Source organism: Neolamprologus brichardi, chromosome 5 (genome assembly GCF_056152115.1).
Source record: "Neolamprologus brichardi isolate AB-2024 chromosome 5, ASM5615211v1, whole genome shotgun sequence".
NCBI lineage: Eukaryota > Metazoa > Chordata > Actinopteri > Cichliformes > Cichlidae > Neolamprologus > Neolamprologus brichardi.
The window spans coordinates 24,108,274-24,129,481 of NC_142108.1; the positions used below are offsets into that span (position 1 = coordinate 24,108,274).

Below are 21,208 nucleotides of genomic sequence, written 5' to 3' on the forward strand. Positions count from 1 at the left end.
AGTTTTTGTTTCTGACCACAGAGGTAATCAGCTTAGACACTCATTACTTCATTAATAGAGGAGGCAGTCTGTAAAATCAATAAAATATATGCAAATGCTTTCTTTGAGGTAAAATAAAAGGCATCTAATTATATCTGGACTTTTACTATCTTAATTGCCTGAATTTAATCGTGTGCACTCTTTGAAAGTCAAACTTCACTTTATAAATGGTGAAGTTTTATTTTCAGTGTCTGGCAGAGGCTCACCATCATCATTTGACGAAAGAAGGCATTCTCTTTCTGACTGGAGACTTCCTGTAAAGCAGAAAACAGTGCAATGTTAGGGGGAGAGGAGTGGGGAGGAGCGGGCGCTCAAAGGAAAGCAGGAAGTTGAAGGTCATGTGACTTACAGAGTTGGTGCTTCCCCGGCAATTGATGCCATCACCTATATAGCCTCTGTGGCAGGTGCAGTTCCTCTGACCCATGCCCATGTACTCACATCGAGCGTTCCTGCTACATTCACCGTTGTTCTGCACACAAACACAGCATGAGTCTTTTAACAGGAATGCCACAAAACAAGGGTTTTAATTTCTAGTTTTGTTAGGATTAAACATGGCATCAAGTTACAGCATCAGGAGGTCAGGACTTTGACTGGATCACTGCAGCACTTTGAGTCTTTGTTTTGTCAGTCATTCTGTTGTAGATTTGCTGCTGTGCTTGGGACCATTGTCTTTCTGCATGACCCAGTTTCGGCCAAGCTTCAGCTGATGTACAGATGGCCTTACATTTGACTCTAGGATACTTTGGTGTATGGAGCAGCTCACAGTCGACTGGTCTGACTAATGGTTGGTTGTTCACATGCAGCTTTACAAACATAAGCTGTGCTGCCATGTTCTTTTTAGAGAGAAGAGGCTTTCCCCTTAGAAACACTTCCGTAAAACGGATCGTGCTGTAGGTGATGAACATTTGTTGACAGGATTCAAAATCATTTGATGGAAATGAAAATTATCAAGCTAGTTCTGTTTGCCGAAATTTCATTTACTCTCACCACATGAGACCGGGGACTGTTGTCCACCAGGGTCTGGGGTAGGGATGGGTATCGAAAACCGGTTCTTGTTGAGAACCGGTTCCCACTGTTTCAATTCCTTGGAATTGTTTGCCATTTTTGCAAACGATTCCCTTATCGATTCCAGTCGCCCCGAATGACGTCACCACGTTGCGGAGCGTCATTTACCTGGCAGGAAACACGGCGCGTAAGCGGCTCAAACGCTCAAAACTTTGGTTATACTTTACGAGAACGGATGACAACAGGGCAACTTGCAATACTTGCAAAGTAGATATTTCATTTAAGGAAGGAAACACTACAAATATGCAAAAGCATTTGCTCACAAAACATGCGATAACCTTAAATGAATGTCGTGTTTTTAATTCCGCTCCGGACTCGTGAATCTCAACCCAGCAGCAGCGGTAACGTTTGCACGTCCTCTCCCGTTAATGCGGCAGGTAAATAATCAACTAACAGTGCATATTATGTTAGCGCGATCTGCCTTATTACAAAACCTGCCATTACTGTGCGTTTAGGTGACCATGATGAGAGAGACAGACAGAGTCTGGCTCAGATGCTGGCAGTTCTCGCTGCAGTCTACCGGTAGCGTCTCCTTTCAGGCCAGGATAGACGAATGTCACCGAGCAGTGACTAAGTTTGTGGTCAAAGGCTTGCACCCATTTGCCACAGCAGATGATTTTCAGTAAGTGAATGTGTTTAATTGTAGGCAGGGACATTACTGGATATTCTTGTGTAATTGCTACTGAATAATTTATGTTATACTTTGTTATTGCTACAGAAGAATATTTATTTTATTATTTTACATTTACAATTTTTTTTCCTGGGGACCCTGTGACACCCCATTGAAGAGCTGTAGGCTGTGGATCTCTTAAGATCTCACTGTTGGGTTTGTAAGGCCATGTTACTCCTAAATTTCTATCTTGTTCAAAGAGAAGATATAAAACAAAGTTCTAAGCTAATCAAACTTAATGTTCTCCTTTTTTTAAAAAAAACAATCGATAACAGAATCGATAAAGAATCGAATCGTTAAACAGAATCGAAAATGGAATCGGAATCGTGAAAATCTTATCAATACCCATCCCTAGTCTGGGGGTTGTCTCATTGTTGCCCCTCTAGTCGACTTGTTGTTAATTAAATTAACCCCAAAGCAGCTCATGTGCCACTTAACTAACCAGATCAATATCCCAGAAGTTTAATGAACTTGATGCCACACTCCCATTAAAAAGTGTTGATTTAGGGTTTTTTTAGCATTGTCTTTCAGGACATACTGAAACTCTGTCCTCAAACTAATCTCTACAGATAATTAAATCAGTGCAGAGGAGCAAAATTAAAAATCAACCTTTTTTAATTACTCACTCTTCTCTGCAAAATATAAACACATAAATTTAAACAGGTATTTGGAGATAATTAAATAGCTTGCATAGGAATGTGTCTGTCAACATATTATCCCTGCTAAGACACATGGACAGGACTGCTGCCACAGAATTATTTAGACGGCATCTGAAATATTTGGATAATATTTGGAAATTTCCTAGAAAAATCTGTTAAATTATGTCAATTAAGGTTCCTGATGACGACCACTCAAGTCTCACTCTAATAACCTGGAATCTGAGAGGAAGAGCTTAATGTCTCCTTTCAGGAGATTTCAATAATTTATGAAGATACCCAGCTGTGTGATCCGAGTGCAGAGCTATGTATATTCTACCCTCATAATTAGAGATTGCAAATGTAATATAAATCCCTACTGCTGTATAATGACTACAGGTATTTAACTGACTGAAGAAACCAGGTCATGCAGCTCCCCTGCAGCACCCAGGTGTGCTGAGTACTTTCGTATTCAGCAGCCAAATTAACGACTTATTGCCTTAAAACATGAAAAAATTATCTACCGCTCACATAAAATAAGTATCTGTTCCCACATCACCTTCAGGCATTTAAAACATTTAAAACAAGTGTCAGTATTTTGCTACAGAGCAGAATAAAGCACACACACATACATTTCTGCAGGGGTTCACAGGAAAACAGTATCTGCCCGATCCTTGGAAGCCCAGCTTACAGTTGCAGGAGGTCTGAAGATGAAACCAAAGCAGAAAGAGGAAACAGTAAGTCACTAAAACTGTCATGGTACTCGGTCTGTGACCCAAGGTTTTGTGTTTGTTGGTGAATTTATATTCTTTGATTATGGTTATTCATGGTTTTGGTTCTCTTCATTGTGTAGTGCTTGTGTTACATTCTTAGTTTCTAGAATTTAGGTTCCTGTCACTTTGTCTTCCCCGTGTTCCACATCGAGTCACTTGTCTCCATGTTGCCTCTGTCTCCCCTGTCAGCTGTGTCCCCTTGTAAAGTCTGTTTTGTCTGAAGTCATCAGTGTTGGGACTAGCACGTTATTAAGTAACGCGTTACAGTAACTACATTATTATTGTGGTAACGAGCACGGTAACTAGTTATTATGCCAAAATCAGGAACGCGTTAGTCGTTACTGGGATTTAGATAGGCTCGTTATTCGTTACTTCGTGTGGTGGCTATCACGGAGCTTCCACAGATTCAGTAACATTAGCAAGTGGTGGAGACCAGCAGGTGGATGAGAGAAATGGGAGGCAGGAGGGGAGGCAGGAGGAGAGACCCAAGGCAGCCGCCGGTCCAAGTGTCAGGTGAACTGAACTTCAGGTAAGAAGTTATGACCTGCAGTCTATCTGGGTCAGATATAAACCAAGTTTAGGTGGAGTTTCTTTTCGTTGTGCTGACTTTTTCGTACTGCGTACTAGCTAGCATGACAGAGTTTGTATATGGCTGAGTGGGTGCTATGATGATGTTGAACTTTATTTTTTTCATAAGGTTAATTATGATGATGCCAACCATCTCCTAAAAAATGGAATCGTCTCGTATTTAGAGAAATACGAGAAGATAGTGTGCTATGTGTGCTATGTAAAAGCACACATAGTTGTGTGCTTTTACATAGCACACAACTATGTAAAAGTTTGTCCCGTTCTTCAGCTAGAATGGAAAAGAAACAAAGCTGGAGTTTTTCTGTGTCTTTGCTGCACAGCTGCCTGTTCTTCTCTCATTCTCTCCCCCTCCCTCTCCTGTTTCTACTTCAATCATGAAACTGATCATTGATCAGCTGATTGGCTTTTCTCTCTTGTTTGTTTATCGCCCACTTTGCAGCAGAAAGAAGAAACCAGCGGATGTCGCGCTAAACAACAGCAGCACGTTTAAGCTTGATCAGCTGTTGTTAGAATTTATTTAATATTAATTTCTAGTATCAGCTGATGTTTGCTGGAGCCACAGCTGCAAAAGCTGCTGGTCATGATATCGGTTTGGTTATCTAGTGAGAGGGAAACATGAAGATGAAACCAGGGGATTTAACCCATACACCCAGTGGGCAGTGGGCAGCCACCAATGCAGCGCCCGGGGAGCAGTGTGTAGGGATGGTACCTTGCTCAGGGGTACCTCAGGGTAGCCATTCAGTGGAGTCGAACCCCCGACCTTCCGATCATGGGGCCACCACTCTACCTACTGAGCTATCCCTGAAGGGACGTTATGAACTGTTTCTGAGAGACAAATAAGACCAGGATCCTTTTCTAAGGTTTTCTAAGATTTTGCCAGAGGGGCCCGGTAGGGCATTAACAGGGATTGGTGGGCAAAAAGATATACTTTTCATTCTTATTCTCATTTAAAATGTCTCGCTTTTAAAAAATAATTATCTGAATCTTACAACAAACGATTGATAGATTGATGCATATATACCATCAAAACAGTGTACATCACTGTCACAATAGCGTTTGTTTTCATTCAAAGGCTTCATGAGTTTTCCTATAATGGCGAGCCGGTCTCTAGTCAAAATGCCCGGGCCAATTTTTTGTCCCAGTCCAGCCCTGTATGCAGCTCATCTGCAGTCTGGAATGTGGTGGCAGATTTCTTTTCTCATATATTAATTACATATTTAATTATATCACATTAGTTATAGTAATATCACTTTCTCACTTTACCATACTACTTTACATGCATGTGGAAAGTTAACACAGTGAGGCCATTGTAATGGGAGACATTAAACAGATAGTGAGGCTCCTTCTGCTTATCAGGGATGTAAATCCTTAGGTGAAGGCTAAGCAGAAAACAAGGTCATAATTCTCTCTGTGCGGGAGGATGTATAGCCCCCCTGTGAGAGGGGCCAACATGTAAGAGTTTGAGGAATGTTCTTTGTCTGTGTCTCTGTATATAAGATGCAAGGGAGGTGGCCACAATTCAGAGATGGTCCTGGTGTTTCACTGGGATGCTCTCTCCACATTGCAATGCGTTTATTAAACCCACTTCAATCAAGCTTACTGGGTGTGTTGCAGGTTATTTGTAACATTTCCATATCAGGTATTACCTACATCTTCCTATTTGGTAGGCAGAATTTCCGAGTTCCGAGTACAATCGAAAGCCACACAACTGCAGTTTTCGTGTTGGATGTAAAAAGCGCACATGACGCTGTGACATAGGCTAGAATCATGGCGGCGGTCAACGTCGGTCCAGGTGTGGGATTCCTCTCGTGGAAATATGCACATTATTTTTTCCTTTCTATTGGTAGGTGGCACAGTGCACTTGTGGCAAGTAAGCAAGCTAGAAGACTGGCAAAGTTATGGAAGCAACACATTAACAAGAGAATTCTGAGTAAAACCAAAGTTACTTTCGCTAGTAACTAGTTACTTTGAAAGTAACGAGTAACTTGAAGTAACTGAGTTACTTTTGATAGAAGTAACTAATAATGTAACTAAGATACTAATTTAAAGTAACTTACCCAACACTGGAAGTCATTGCCTTCACCTGTCCTGTGCTTCCTGTTTTATTTTGATAAGTGCAGCATATCTAGTTTTGCTTCCCTTTGTATCATTATGTCTAATTAGTCCCAGCTGTGTTTCCCATTTCCTCGTTACTCCCTTGTGTATTTAAGCCCTGTGTTTTCCTTTGCCCTTTGTTGTATTATACCACCGTCGTATTGTAAGTCTCTCTATGTTTCTAGTTTCCCAGTGTTTGGTTCCTAGTTTTCATGTTCAGGATTTTAAGATAAGATAAGATAAGATAAGATAAAACTTTATTCATCCCTCGGGTGGGTTCCTCTGGGAAATTTGTTTTCCAAAAAAGCACAGCACCGACAGAAGTTACAGAGTTAAGAATATTATAAATATATATATATATATATATATATATATATATATATATATACACACACACACACACACATATATAAATACAAAGACATATATAGATAAAATATACAAAGGGGATAAATAGAATAAATAGGAATAAAAATAAAAATACAAGTGAATTGCACATTCGAGTATGGAGTCTATTGCACCGCTGATTATTAACAAAAAGTATTGCACAAAAGGTGATTGCACAGTGAAGTGGAGAGGCACTACAGCTTAGTTGTTCCCCCCTCCTTTGTCCTCCTGTTTCCCCTCCCTCTCCCCTCCAGAGAGGAGTTAAACAGTTTGATGGCGTGAGGGACAAAGGAGTTTTTAAGTCTGTTGGTTCTTGTCTTTGGGAGAAGCAACCTGTCACTGAACAGACTCTTCTGGTTGTTTATGGACAGGTTGCTTCACGCACCCCTTTTAGGTTGTTTTTTGTGAGTTTATGTCTACAGAAGATTCTCCCAGCAATAAAACTGCTGCTTTTTGTTCACTTTTTTCTGCAGGTCACAGCACACAACTATGTAAAAGTTTTTACTACGAAAAAAATGAGAAAATGATATTCTGTATGTCGCAAGTAACATATTAAGGATATCCTATCTCCTCGACATCACATGGACCTAAGAGGATATGCAGTTCCTGTAATGGCCACTTGAGGCTGCCACCAAAAGCGACTCATTTTAAAATGCTAAACTAAATGCTCTTATGGGTGTGGCTACTTTAATTGACAAGAACTGTGGCCAATTGCTGTCAGGAAATCATCACACTAGCATTAAGCCTTGCTCTAAGTTAAATTCTGGTACTTTATTAGTCTGTTATTGGCCCTTATTAGAAATATTTGTGTCTGTGTGTTGTACCTGAATCGAATCAATCCTTACATCCAAATAAAGTCACTTCTGGCTCAAAAGAACCAACACAGCCAGAGTCCAAAACCAACACACTGGCTGCATTTATCTTTAAAACAAAACCTGTGGTTTAGCGGAATTTGCCACTTGGTCAGGTTTAATATGCACGTCCACCTGTATATACATGACAGAACATAAGTGACAGTACCCCTTAATTAGAGTCTTTTAATTCAATACCTATATTGTGTGTTTGTAGTTAACTGTCTTTCTTTCCGCTTGATTATTTATCCTCATTTGTTTCACCTGCTCGTTGCACTCTGACTCATCTCCACTGCTGATTGGCTGCTGGAGGATCACCTGCACTTGTTTAAAGCCAGAGAAAGCAGAGCATGGTGATGGGCTCTCTAATTCACTCCACTTGTTTTTCTGCTTGTTTCAGTCTTCTCTATCAACTATTAGCCGAGCTGGGAGTTACCTGCAGTCTTGTTTTCTGTTTGGGTTCATTGACCTTGCCAATATTGGTTTAAGGCAGAAGCCAGAAACCAATGGCCATCTGGGCAGCTGGTTCCCAGGGTCCTTCCTCTATTGTTTGCTTATAACAGGCTGACATGTGTTCATTCTTTGTAATCCATCTTGTATTATTAAAAGCTTAAAATTAAAATCTTGAACAGAGGCAGTGTGCGACATGAATTTTAATCATTCTTATTGTTCTATCATTTTGGTTGTTAGCTTTTCAGTTATTTTTTGTTTGTAAAAGAAAAAGTGATTGTTGGATCTTGTATGACCTCTTTCATGTTGTTTCTTATCAATTAATTTTAACTTCACTATGAATCTAGATTATTCTACTTTTTAGTAACTTCATATGCCAAATGAATTAACTAAATGAATTAAATGAATTAATAATATTAACAATAAAAGCACAAAAATATAACTGATAGAATTCAGGACACTAAAAATGACATTTAAAAACAAAGGACAAATAATACACAATTTTTTGTGGCAATGTAACATTTTACTAATTTATGGAAAAAATATTAGTTTTGTGCCATGTATTTATTATTTTGTCACTGTCAGTCTGTTAAGAAAAAGCTATATAAGTATAAAAAATGGCAAAGAAATAATTAAGAGAGGTTTATTAAGGGCCTCAGGTACAAAGTTAGCTCAGTGTTACTGGGGTCTGACGTTTTAATGCAGAACAGTGATGTCTTACAATGTTGGGTCCTGCTCTGATGCACTCCGCATTCTTGTGGCAGCCTCCATTGTTGATCAGACAGCCGTCAATCTCTGCAAAGAAACCAAAGGATGGACACAAGCATTTATTACATCCACTTGCTTTTTTCTGAGATATGCAAAAAACATGCTGAATGTGGACCGATGAATTGAAAACTTAGTTTTTTTTGTTTTCACTTCATCAGTCCCCCCCCCCCCCCCCCCCCCCCCCCAAAAGGTACAAAAAATAGCAGGGAAGTGATAAAATACAGGTGAACTGTTTTCCACTGGATCAAAAAATGATATAAAACCTTCCACTCAAAAAATACATAAACTGAATAATAAGTAAGGGGTGTCTGAAATAGGAGATATAGGTCTAATTCAAAGTCAGAAAGAAGAGTCTGTAGGCAAAAATGTACAGAATCCCAGGCATTTCAATGACTCCTCAACAAATAGAAAATACACAAAGTGAAATAAAACAGGAACCTTTAGAACAAACTCAATATGTTGTTTTCACACCTACAGTTTGTTTACTCTGGTCCAAATTAGTTGTAAATTTGTAAATCTGTAGCTTTTTCCTGTGGTTTGGTTGCTTTTCATGAAGAGAAAACTCCAAGCAAACCAAAATACATCACTACAAACCAGCTGAGACAACCCGATGTATCACGGCAAAGTGTAAAATACACACACCCACAGTGTGTGTATTCAGTTGCAGTACCAGCAGAGCCAGATATTATATTTAACCCCCTAAGACCAGAACTTCATGGTTTGCATTTTTAATTTCTCTTTGCTATTTGGGTTGATTGGGCAAAATTTATGTGGTCTAGACAACCCAAATTGTGATGTCCACATATGACCCTGTGTCAGCAGGAAGTCACCCCCCCCCCCCCCCCCCGCCCACACACACACACACACACACACGCTCACACATGCATACACACACACATGCAGTGTTTTAACCTTTTGTGACCATAGGGGGGTTTTTCAATGGGTGTTTGTGTAAACTGTGTGTCACAGAATAAAAAGGCTGCAAGCGGGGGTTGGGGTCGTTTGGGGTTGTTTGAGACCGAGGACAGAGTGCTGCTGTTCCCCTTGCTATAGCATGTGAAAATCGATCGATCACTGTTCTGTCTTGCTTTCTGAAGTAGCGGGCCTGCTGAGGTGCAGAACCAACACGGTGTACTAAACATGAGTAATCAATGTACTATGTCCGTATGTATGGAAGGTGTCGCTCTGACACCCTGAACCATTTTTGTGCACGCTTTGAAACAGAAGACTGGCAGCAGAGAAACGATCTACCTTTCCGAGCTAGAGGAGCAGTAATAGCCTCTTCAGGTGAGCTCTACACTGAGGAAAACCAACACCAGCAACGCTGCAAGACTGGACATTCAGATCAGATTGTGAAGTGTGAAATTTGCTGACCAATCTGTAGTTTCTCCAGGGGGGTTTCAGACAGTTTCAACCTGTCACATCAGGTTGCTGTCTGCCCCAAATCTTTCATTATTGCCTCTGTGTCTAAAAAGTCAGCTGCCACCTGCGATGTGATTACTGCACTGTTGCACTGACCTCAGTAATTATACAGCACTTCAAGGACATCATCCCTGCTGGTATTGAGAGCCATCAGGTCACCTATACAGGGAACCAATGCACAGAGGATACAGTCTCAATAGCTCATCACACAGCCTGGCGTCACCTGCAACTGAAGTCAACGATGCAATTCGTTGACTTCAATTCTGACTTTAATACGGTAATCCTGGATAAACTACCACTGAAGCTTCACAACATGGTGTTGTCCACTTCGATGTGCTCCTGAATCAAGGACTTTCTCACCGGTAGGCCTCAGGTGGTGAGAATAAGGGACTGTACATCATCCATTGTGTGCTCAGCCCAGCTCTGACTGTAGTGTCATTCACTGTTCAAATACCTTTGTGAAGTTTGCAGACGACACCACCATAGAGGGTCTCATGTTAGATAATGAGACTGTCTACAGAGAGGAGCCCCTGTACCTGCCATTACTGTGTTTAGTTCTGCAGCAACGATCGAAACCAGGTGTGAAAATGAACCCGAGTTCAATTTAAACGGACTAAACAGCAAAGGTTTGAAAGCACGGCAGAAGAGTGAGAGCTGACACAGTGGTGAATCCAAGATGACAAGACAAAGACAGGCTGTAAAAATATCATTAATGCTACATCCTAGGAAAAGGAAATAACAGCACTTAACAGGAAGTGAAAATGAGAGTCATGGAAACATAACAGGAAAATGTGAATGAAAGAAGCCACAAAAATAACTTGTCAGGAACCCAGGACTGTGATACAGCTGTTTACTGATGCAGTTTTTAGCCGTGCTGTATTTTTTGACCTGTGTCTTGTCTTTGATCTTTTTCCTGGAGTCAGTGTTTGAGAACATGGATTGACATGTGATGAATTTACTGAGATTTTCTTTGTTCTGGTGGTTGATTTTGTCATCGTTGTTTGAAATAAATAAATAGTGTAATCGTATAGGAAAACTGTAACAACTTAGACCTTGCCTATGCTTGTATTGCATCATGTGTGCAAAGGCAATTACATGAAATAGTTAAATCTATTATCCATTATATAGTTGTATTTTTAACTCTAAATGTGTGTACTACCCACAGATTTTCCTTTTTAAAAACATATACAGATAAAACCTTCACTACTAGCCAGTACTGACTACACATTGGCCAAAAAACAGAGGAAAGAAGTTTAGGACCTTTATTGATTCTTCTTCTGTCTGAAATCATTACTTGAAGGCGACTTCAGCATTTCCAATAATGTCTAAGAACTTTGATCTACAAAACCTCTTGGTCTTGGTGGATTTATAGAGCTCCAGGTTAGGGTTTAGGACCACATACCGAGGCAGATGACCCCATCTCCAGTGTACCCCTGTTTACAGGTACAGGTCCTCATTCCCGCTGCCACTTTAGTACAAACGGCAAACTCTGAGCATCCGCCGTTAGACCGGCTGCACAAATCCAGCTCTGAGAGACAGAAAGAGAAAGATGAGGAGAGCGTAATCACACTAAAAGACAGGTATAATGATGCTGTGTGTGTGTGCGTGTGTGTGTGTGTGTGTGTGGTTGCCTTTGCAGTAGGTTCCATTTCCTTCATATCCAGCCGTGCACACGCAGACGGCAGCTGTTCCCTGTGGCCCTGTTATGCAGCTGCAGCAGAAAAACAAATGGCTCAATATGTGTTTCACATTTTTACTGAAGCTGAGAGCTGTGACTAATCATTTCTATCATTACAAATCATATTTGGGAACAGCGCCCTGCATTACTGTTTATATTCTGTAGTTTTCTTCGCATCATTGATCCTATTACCAGCACAGAATTGAATTTCTAGCCTAACACATATCTCACTGCCGTGGTGCTCCACTGTTGTCAAAAAAGGATTAAAAACACTCAGTGAGCTACTGTTACAACGGACCACATGTCCTTTCATTACTATGAACACACGATGAAAACACTATAGACTCAATCTCACAGACTAGCCCCATCAAACAAACTTACAAAAACCCATCCATCATATAATAAAAGCACATCTCTACAGATTTTTTTAAACACGTTTTTAACATTTAGGGCAATCCAATAATGAAGTGTCTGTGTATTTTAATGCTAAATATCTGCAAGGTGGTCATTATCTTATGCCTGATCTGTGTATGTTTATGTAGCCCTTCAAGCAGAGCCTTTCTGATTTTATCTTGTCTAGTTCTGAAGCATGACATCTTATTATTTTAAAATCAGATATCACCAATGACGGATGTATTTGACTGATAAACCAAGGGCCCGATACACCCAAAGAGATTTATGGTCTGTTTTACTTTACCCAGAGCCTTCATTCAGAGGGTCGCCCCCTCCTGGCCATTAGAAAGAATGCATGTTTAAGGGACTTCTACAAGGTGCCTTAAACCAGTGGTCCCAAACCCACGGGCCACTGGTCTGTGAGTCGTTTGGTACCAGGATGCGAGAGTTGAAGCTCAGGTGTATAACTTATGGTTTTCAGGGATTTTTATCAGTTTTTATCGTTATTTTTTTTAAATCGTTTTTATCATAAACTCTGTTTCCCTGAGTCTTTCTTTACGGATAAATCTTTTTTTTTTTTGGTACCGGTACTGGTTTTATTTTGTTGTATTTATCTCCAACACCTTAAAGGCCAGTCCGTGAAAATTTTGTTGGACATAAACCGGTCCATGGCGCAAAAAAGGTTTGGGACCGCTGCCTGTATCAAATTACAGATCTAGACCATCCTTTGCCCTCCTGTATCCCCTGCTGCATTTGGCAAACAGGAAGCTCCGGTAAATCTCTGCCTTCATCCAGCCACTTCAGTCAGCAGTGAAATCATCAATAAATGTAATTTCATCTTCACTGGCAGCAATGAGAAAACCTCCAGCATTTTTGGAAAAAAGAGGTGCTGCTTTGGGTCATGAGCATTTCTTTTCACTGCTTCCATAGCAGAGCTTTTGTGGACTGCAGCTTGGCCTGCCTGTTTTTGTGTCAAGGTCACAGAGTGCCTCAGGTGTATTCCTCATGTGTCTGGCAGCCCAGCCCTCCTCTCACTTCCCCAGAGCCCTGATGGCTGATCAGCCTGCACACCTGCTATCCATCAGCTCATCAACTCTGCAGCATATCAAGCCTGGTTCTTCATCACTCATCACCAGGTTGTTATTTCAGCCGGTGCTTGATGAAAGTGCTTCACCATCATGAACCCTGGGCATTTGACTCTTGTGTTGATTTTGATAGTCGAACTAATCTGCTACCCATCTCATGTGCCTGCCAGCCAAACCAGACATGATCTCACCCCCTGCCTTTATCTCCACTCAGCACTAGTTCCCCACCCACCAGCTTCCCTCAACCCTCCCCTGCTGTAATCCTCCTCCACCTCCACTCCCTGACTGCAAACAATAAACTCTTTCTTATTCCTTCTACCTTCGATTCTCACTGTTGATCCTAAAGTCAGGAATGCACACAGGTATGTGTCGGCAATCTCACCCAGATTAAAAAACAAAAATCACACTGGCAGCAGAAAGTACCATCTGTACAGACGTGGCGCATATTTTTAGTGACGGAGAACAGAGAGCTGCTTCCAAAATACGCTGTGATACATCTGTCAGGATGTGGGCGCAGAAGGGACCCTAATGCAGGACAAAGTTAAACAAAGATTAAAAACGCATTTACTGGCTGATGCACAGTCCAGAAATAAACAAAGTCTGCAAAAAGGGAACCAAAACCACAAAGCAGAAATCTAAACACTGAGATCTTGGAAAACAGGAGCAACATAAGCAGCACAACAGGAGCATTAGCAAACAATCTGGCAAAGTCAAAGTTAAACACTGGACTATGCAGAATATATACCTTAGGGACTAAATGTGGATCAGAAACAGGAGGGGAAGGAAATGAAAGTAAAAGCAATTGAAAAAACTTGTAAACAGTGGACTAACTAACTTAATAACAGACAGCGAAGCACCAAAGACTCAAATCATAACTAAGCTAAGAACTAGAATAGGAACTGATGCTTAAAATAACTACGGAGTAATAACAAAATCAAAACAGGTACGCAAACTTCAACCAATACTGATCAAAGCTCTAAAACTCAAAAGCTGCAAATAAAAACCCACACAAATATAACAGCATCTGATCGACTCAGTAGTATGTTCTTGAGTAGTATGTTCATGTACTACTTCACTCAGTAGTATGTTCATGAGGGAACATTTCCTGGTTGAAACATGAGGATTTTCCTGGAAAACTCTCTTTCATGGTTGACAAATAACGGGAAGTGAGGGGGTTGTTTTATTGCCACAGAACATATAAAAAACTGATGTAGCTACCGTGGTGTCACCCACAGGTTTGTGAAGTCCTGTTTTGAAGCTTTGACATGAGATCTTGGCATTTGGAAACCAGATATTGCAACAAGGGGTTGATCTGACTTTGAAACGACACACTCACTAACTAATTTTGATTTTTTTAGTTTTGATTCTAATTATGCAAACTGCAGAATTCTTACCCTTTCACTCCACTCATTTATTACCTCAACTCAGGGTCCGTTATGTTTTTCTTTTTACATTCTTCTTTGTTAGATGGCATCATTTGATATTTTTCTGACATCTCTTATCATTTCTATGCTGATGACATTCAGCTGTGTATGTCTTTACTGCCCCCAACAGTTGACTTTGAATACACTGTCCACCTTATGTGACTGCTTACCACAGATAAGTGAGAAGACTTATGCATGACTATCGTTCCTCCAGAATCACTCAGACTCTTGTTTGTTTTTGCTCATCTGCTGAGTCTGTGTTTGTAGTCTTGGTGTAATATTTTATCATTTGACTCACATGAAAAATGTATTTCACATTTCTATTTCTTTCTTTTAAGGAACAACTCCAAACTTCGATCTAACTCAGCTGAACTGGAGAAAATTTTTCATGCATTTGTGTCATCATGCCGAGATTACTGTATTGCCCTCTTTATCGTCTTAGACAAATCATCTCTTTCACACCTTCAAGAGAAACAAAATGCTGCTGCCAGACTCATAACTCCTAAAAGTGGTAAGTGAGCTCATATTTCTCCGGTTTTGTACTCTTCACATGAGCTCATTTGGTTTTAGAACATCATTAAAAATACTAAATAGGTTCGGCTGACTCTGTGAAAGCTTAGAATGACCAGATTTTACAAAATCAATGAAATTTTTTATTCAACATCACTTGAAACCACTACTTAGCTCATAAACTTGCCTGGAAAGAGTTTTCAGAAGAGGGATCAGAGGGCAGTTTTCCCATAGATTTCTACAGTACTGCAAGTCTTTTGGCAGCCACAGATATCACCCCCTGGTGCCCATGAAAAATAATGCTGTTTTCCAGCAATTGCAATTTGGATTCATGTTTTACACCTGGAAGATACGTCTGTCTTTTATTCTGCCCATAGCTATTGCTTTGCAGTCATAAAATGGATGTTGTCCGCCTTCCAGCCTCAGAGACCTCTCCAGCAAGACCTCTTAAGGGATGTAGAGTAAAGAGTAAAAAGCGAGTAGCTCTGAAAAACTGCCAAGGTTCAATGCTGATTGGTTAAACTCAGAACAAACCTCATTTTCTTAAAACCAACAACCTAGCAAAGGCAAGATAAAGAAAAGCAGACCACCAGTGTCTTAAACACCAACATCAACCAGCAACGTTCATTTACCATCATGCCTGGCCCAAGCAGAGAAAAGGCAGCTAATAATATTATAATACAATAATAATAATAATAATAATAATAATAATAATATCACTAATTTCCCACAGCTTTCTCACATGGAGCCTGCAGAAAGGACATCCCACAGACTTTAAAGTGCAGAGCTGGCAGGTTAAAGGCTATATGCATCTGCAAATATGCCTATAATGGATATTAACCCCCTTTTGGACCATGTTATCAAAACCTGACTATTAATGAGGTGTGCAGAATTAAAATTTAAGCCTAACTGTACTGGGTAGCACTGAGTTCAAAAAGAATATTATGGTCAGTAAATATAATATTTGTTGTTTTTTGTGCTTGTGCTGTTACCATCATGAAACACAGCAACTGAGGACACATTGACTTACTTGGCGTTTTCGTCACACACACCTCCACAGGCGTCATCTTTGATCTCTGAGACACATAACACACACACACAGGTTTCAGGTGATGACAGGTCACAGAAAATATGCGTGGTTAAAATTTAATTGTTTCTTTGTATAGACGTCTTACCTAGAGAGCAGGAGGCTCCTTTCCAGCCTTTATAACACACACACCTGCCACTTCCTGTCAGACCATCCTCACACTTCCCGTTGGCACAATTACACTCTGCAACACACACAGTATAACTCACAACTCCCTCCTTGACTTTATTTAGTTAATGAAGTGTTAGTCACAGGTCTGTTAGCTTTATGAGATTATTTTTGCTTTGCTAATAACAGATTTATTAGCAAACTTGAAGCTGGTCTTCTCTGTCCTTGCTGCCTGATCAAAGCATCAAACCCCTGCAGCTACTCCTGCAGTATGGATAAGTTTTTCAAGCAAAAATACCATTTGATTTTCAGTTGTGGCAAACCTGTCACCTACTAGCTTTGCCTGGTGAATGTCTTGATGCATGCTCAATCATCCAGCGAAGGAAATCACAAAAAGTTGTTTCTGTTCATCAGGACGTCACGTTTTCAGTGGGAGAAACTTTTTTCACTTGTGTTTCAGTCACTGAAGCAGTGGAGGTAGTTCATAAGAGGTTACAGGATGCACGATCTGATATTGTCGTGTTGGTGTTGTTCCCAGATCATCATACTAAATGTTGTTCCAGGATCAACATTGCAAGTGACCAATCAGAATGTTGTGACGTCATACTTTTGCGACTTCGGGAAAAACCGCTGTAAAACAAAAAACTGTACTTAAGCTGTGAGAAACCGCCTCTGTCCGCCGATCAACGGACCCTAACCCTAACCCTTTAATAAACGGTAAGCAGAATTAATATTGTCCTTGCAACATTGGAATTTCATATATGCAGGAATGGCTTGGCGCGCAAAAGAATAACATTACAACAATGCGATTGGTCACTTGCAATGTTAAACCTGGAACAACATTTTCATGATGATCTGGGAACAACACCAACACGACGATATCAGATCATCCTTACAGGATGACCCCAACCTCAGCAACAGGACCACTCTAAGCACCAACCAAGTGTGTTTGCTTTTGGAACTGTGTCTTCATTCCACATATTTCACATACAAAGGTCAGTGCTACAGGCAGAAACATGGGTGTGCCATGGGTTCCCCAGTTTCACTCATTGTGGCTAATTTGTACATGGAAGAAGTGGAAAAGAGGGCTTTGCTATCCTACCCTGGAACACCACCAAGTCATTGGTTCAGGTATGTGGATGACACCTGGTTTGAAAATCAAATCTCAGGACGTACCACAATTCACGGATCACAGTATATCGGTGGACCAACACATCAAATTCACTCGGGAAGATATGAAAAATGAGACTGTGAGATTTCCATCAGTAAGTCTATTAGGAGACATTTAAAGTTAACGTGTACTGTAAACCTATGCATATGGATCAGTATTTAAGGTTTGGCTCTCATCATTGATTGGAGCACAAACTTGGTGTCATCGGGATGCAACACAGAGCAAACACCATCTCCACAGACAGCACGGCTGGAAACAGAAGAATATCACATCAAGAAGGCCCTGAGTAAATGTGGTTATCTCAGCTGGACATTTATCAAAGCTGGGAAGGCGCTTAAAGAAAGCTCCAACCGATTCAGGAGAGAAGGACAACTGCTGCATAAGCAAAAACCTGTAGTGATCCCTTATGTGTCTGGAGTATCGGAACAGTTGAGATGCTTTTTTTTTTTTTAAACGCTGTGTCTTTGTGGCTTTTAAACCCCAAAATATGCTGCGCCAAAAATCCCCAAGGATCAGCTCCCCCGACACAAACAGAGTAATATAGTGTACACTGTTAAGTGCCAGGAGGATTGCCATAATATATACATCAGGGAAACCAAACAGCCTCTGGCTGAACGGATTGCACAACACAGAAGAGCTACCTCGTCCGGCCAGGACTCCACAGTCTATTTACACCTGCCGGCCAGTGGACAGTCTTACAGTGACACATCTTGGACAGGGAGGAACGCTGGTTTGAGCGCGGAGTCAAAGAGGCCATTTACTTGAAGGTAAGGGAAAGACCATCTCTGAATCGAGGAGGGCGTCAAAGGGTACATCTTTCACCATCTTACAATGCTGTGATTGCAGCCATTCCCCAACTCTCTGTGAATGGTACTCATGGCCATTGATCAACTGTTGTTGATCAGTGATCAATAATCAATGGTCATGATAATTTGCATATTAATGATCAAGAAACCGGCCTCACTAGCCCATTGTTTATCAGTGGTGCTTGTTTTGAGCAACGAGTTTATGCTGTTTAAAGGCAGTTGGCAAACAGCTTATAGGTGTCGTACTGCCAATTTCTATATTTTTTAAGTTACATCATTGTAGTCCAAAGTGTTGCATAAATAATGACTTCGCAATGATTATGTCAATTAGAAATTACTGTAGTCAGATGTAACAGGACTCAAACCTTGCAAAAAGTTTCACTTTTGTCTCATCACTCCACAGAATATTTTCCCAAGAGTCCTAGGGATCATCAAAATGTTTATTTGGCAACAATCCTTTATGTTCTTTTTGGCCAGCAGTGCATTTTTCCTTGGAGCTCTCCCCTTGATGCCATTTGTCTAGATTGGCGCAAAGATGAAGGTGCTCAGGGCAGAGCTGTTTACTCCTCCACATTGAAAGGAGCCAGTCGAGGTGGTTCAGGTATTTAACTAGGATGCCTCCTTGATGGCTACTAGCGGAGGTCTTTGGTGGAGGTCCAACCTGGAGGAGACCCCCGGGGCAGACAGAGGGCATGCTGGAGATGTCTCACAGCTCATGTCAGTGTTTGCACAGGAGTGGGTGAGGGAGATCTAAGATGGATGGATCCTTTGTTGTTTTCACAGGGCTGTTAGTATTATAGATTTTTTTTAGCTGTGTAAGACTGCGTCTCAGAAGCTCAGTTTTTGTTATAATCAGAAGCTGGGGACTAGGAATGCCGTTAGCACTTGAATGATTTTATAAACAGCCCATAAATTATGATGCAGAAAGTCCAGCAAACATAGTTAAACAGCATTGATTTTGACATGTCGAGTCTTGTTTGTCTCTTCTCCACATCTACAGTCAATACACCTAAATATTTATTTAGCTGTTTTTTCACCGTCACCGGGTAACGCCCCCTTGTGACAAATATAAAATATGGCAGACAGGAAATGCTTCACTCTGTGTGTGTGTGTGTGTGTCTGTGTGTGTGTCTTTGTGTGTGCGTGTGTCTGCATGTTGCTCACTGGAGGAGCAGTTAACTCCGTATCTCCCCGGCTCACAGTCCTCACACGCAGTTCCATGGAAACCCTCGTAGCACTGGCACTCGCCATTGCCATGGTTACCATCATGACACTCCCCGTGATTGGAGCACCAGCTGCCGACGTCTCCGGGGCATTTGAAGCACTCGTGGCCATAGTAACCGGGGCAACAGGAGTGATCCTGCAGGGCAGACAAATCCATGACATCATCATTATTATTATGATTATGATGATTATTATTATTATTATTATTATTGAATTTAAAAAATGTACACAATGTTGCGTTTGTGTCAGTGATGACGGGTGTTTCTAGCTGATTATTATGCATTTATCAGGTTTCATCAGACCCTTATGAAAAGAGCCATAATGTTTATGGAAATAAGTTTGAGCAGACCATAGTGGTCCGGAGACATTTGATGACACAGCCGGGCACAGACTTCCTCCTGGATCCGACCCGCTTCCTGTACCTACAGTTGGGTTGCATGTTGGCTGGAAACTGTTTTTTGATCTGCAGCATAAAAATTACACCAACATCAGGAATCATCAACATAAACAGGCAGAGGTGAAATGCTGAAAAACACTAAACAAAAAAACCCGATGACTTTAAGAACACCGACACGCGTCATACAATTACAACCCTGCTCCCTTTCAGGCCCCTTTTGTAAAGTCTGAATGCGTTAATTTTGGGGTCATTTTTAAAGCTGTTAAAATTACTTTTGGAAAAGCTTGAGTTTCAGTTATTATGTCCACCCCAAGAACTATAACAGTTTTCTTACTGGTTTCTGAAAGAAAATGCATCGGGGTGGTCCATCACAGTCTGTACATCTTCCCTGGAGACAGAAAGGAGAACAGAGAGGCTAGAGTAACTCTGACAAACAAACACCCATCTATCCCATCCCTTCTCTCTATCCTTACCTCGACCTGCAGGTAGGTCATTTTATTGCATCTGTTGCGGTGGACTTTGAGGACCTGAGGGAGCGTTATGATGACTCCATTCTGGGTTACTGTGACGCTCCCGTCAAGAGGAATGTCATTCACAACTGTCTGGAGTTCAAGAGAAGACGAAACACACCAATTTTTTTTTACAATGAATCTTTCACACAAAACAAAAATAACAATCATCTTAGCTTAGGGAGTCAGTCGACAGTGGTTCTTTGATCTGCTTCTGCACTACAGGAAATACTGTTGTTGAGCAGGAGTTCAAAGTCAGTGCAATCCATCACTGAATTTTTACTTGTCAATTAAAAGGTCAGCAGATTCTGAAGGAAAACTCCGCCATACTGTCTATTTTATTCTAAATTTGATCGTAATTTAGAGAATGAAAATAATGCTGCACTAAATTTGACTTAAAACTAACACCTGAGACCAAAAACTAATGAGGAAAACACTTACTAACTGAACAGATCAAAAAAGCAGCAGGTACATTTTCCCACAGAACTCAATGCAATTGGACTTAGTTTTGCAACCAAGCGATGCCCTCTCTAGCGAGAATGTCCATTTTTATGGTGAATATGTTCTATTTTCCATTCTATTATATTTCCATTTTCCAATTTTCACAAATTTCAACATCAGCAGAGTCTTTCTCCCTGTGGTTACGGAGCCACTCATTCCCTGCTGCCTTTTCTTCCTTTGTTTACGTTTTAGCATTCACTAATTGTGCTCCACATGACAGGAGAAGCCAACAGTGGATGGAAATTACCAGTGAGGTTACATCAATAATGGTAGAAAAATGGGGCTTTATATGGAGCTGGATAAAAAGCTCAACACAACAACCCAGGCAGAAAATTATTTCAGTTTTTATTACGTGACATTATTGTGCAGCTCCTGGCAAATTACAAGGTTACATTACCTTAGTTGTCGTTAAACTAAAGTATAAAATCATTTTAAACTTTTACTGAGAACTTCTGGAAAAAATACGAGCTAGACTACTTTTGTCCTTACACTTGGTTTATTGTGTTACTACCACTGCAGTGTCATGCTGCTGTTTCTACAAATTAAGAAGTCTCTTAAAATACTCTTATAAAT

General features: G+C 40.7%; 1 protein-coding gene across 1 annotated transcript in view; it reads right to left on the bottom strand.

Annotated features, from left to right (window-relative positions):
* The window catches only part of stab1 (stabilin 1), a 170,758-nt gene that overhangs the window by 98,287 nt on the left and 51,263 nt on the right, over window positions 1–21,208 (bottom strand). The window contains exons 35-46 of the mRNA XM_087840890.1: window positions 20,099–20,227; window positions 19,960–20,013; window positions 19,578–19,691; window positions 19,169–19,364; window positions 16,008–16,103; window positions 15,863–15,908; window positions 11,374–11,453; window positions 11,145–11,270; window positions 8,274–8,347; window positions 3,042–3,113; window positions 389–508; window positions 246–293 (exon numbers count right to left, since the gene is read on the bottom strand). Of these exons, the coding sequence (XP_087697016.1) occupies window positions 246–293; window positions 389–508; window positions 3,042–3,113; window positions 8,274–8,347; window positions 11,145–11,270; window positions 11,374–11,453; window positions 15,863–15,908; window positions 16,008–16,103; window positions 19,169–19,364; window positions 19,578–19,691; window positions 19,960–20,013; window positions 20,099–20,227 (1,155 nt within the window). The remainder of the gene's footprint in view (window positions 1–245; window positions 294–388; window positions 509–3,041; window positions 3,114–8,273; window positions 8,348–11,144; window positions 11,271–11,373; window positions 11,454–15,862; window positions 15,909–16,007; window positions 16,104–19,168; window positions 19,365–19,577; window positions 19,692–19,959; window positions 20,014–20,098; window positions 20,228–21,208) is intronic.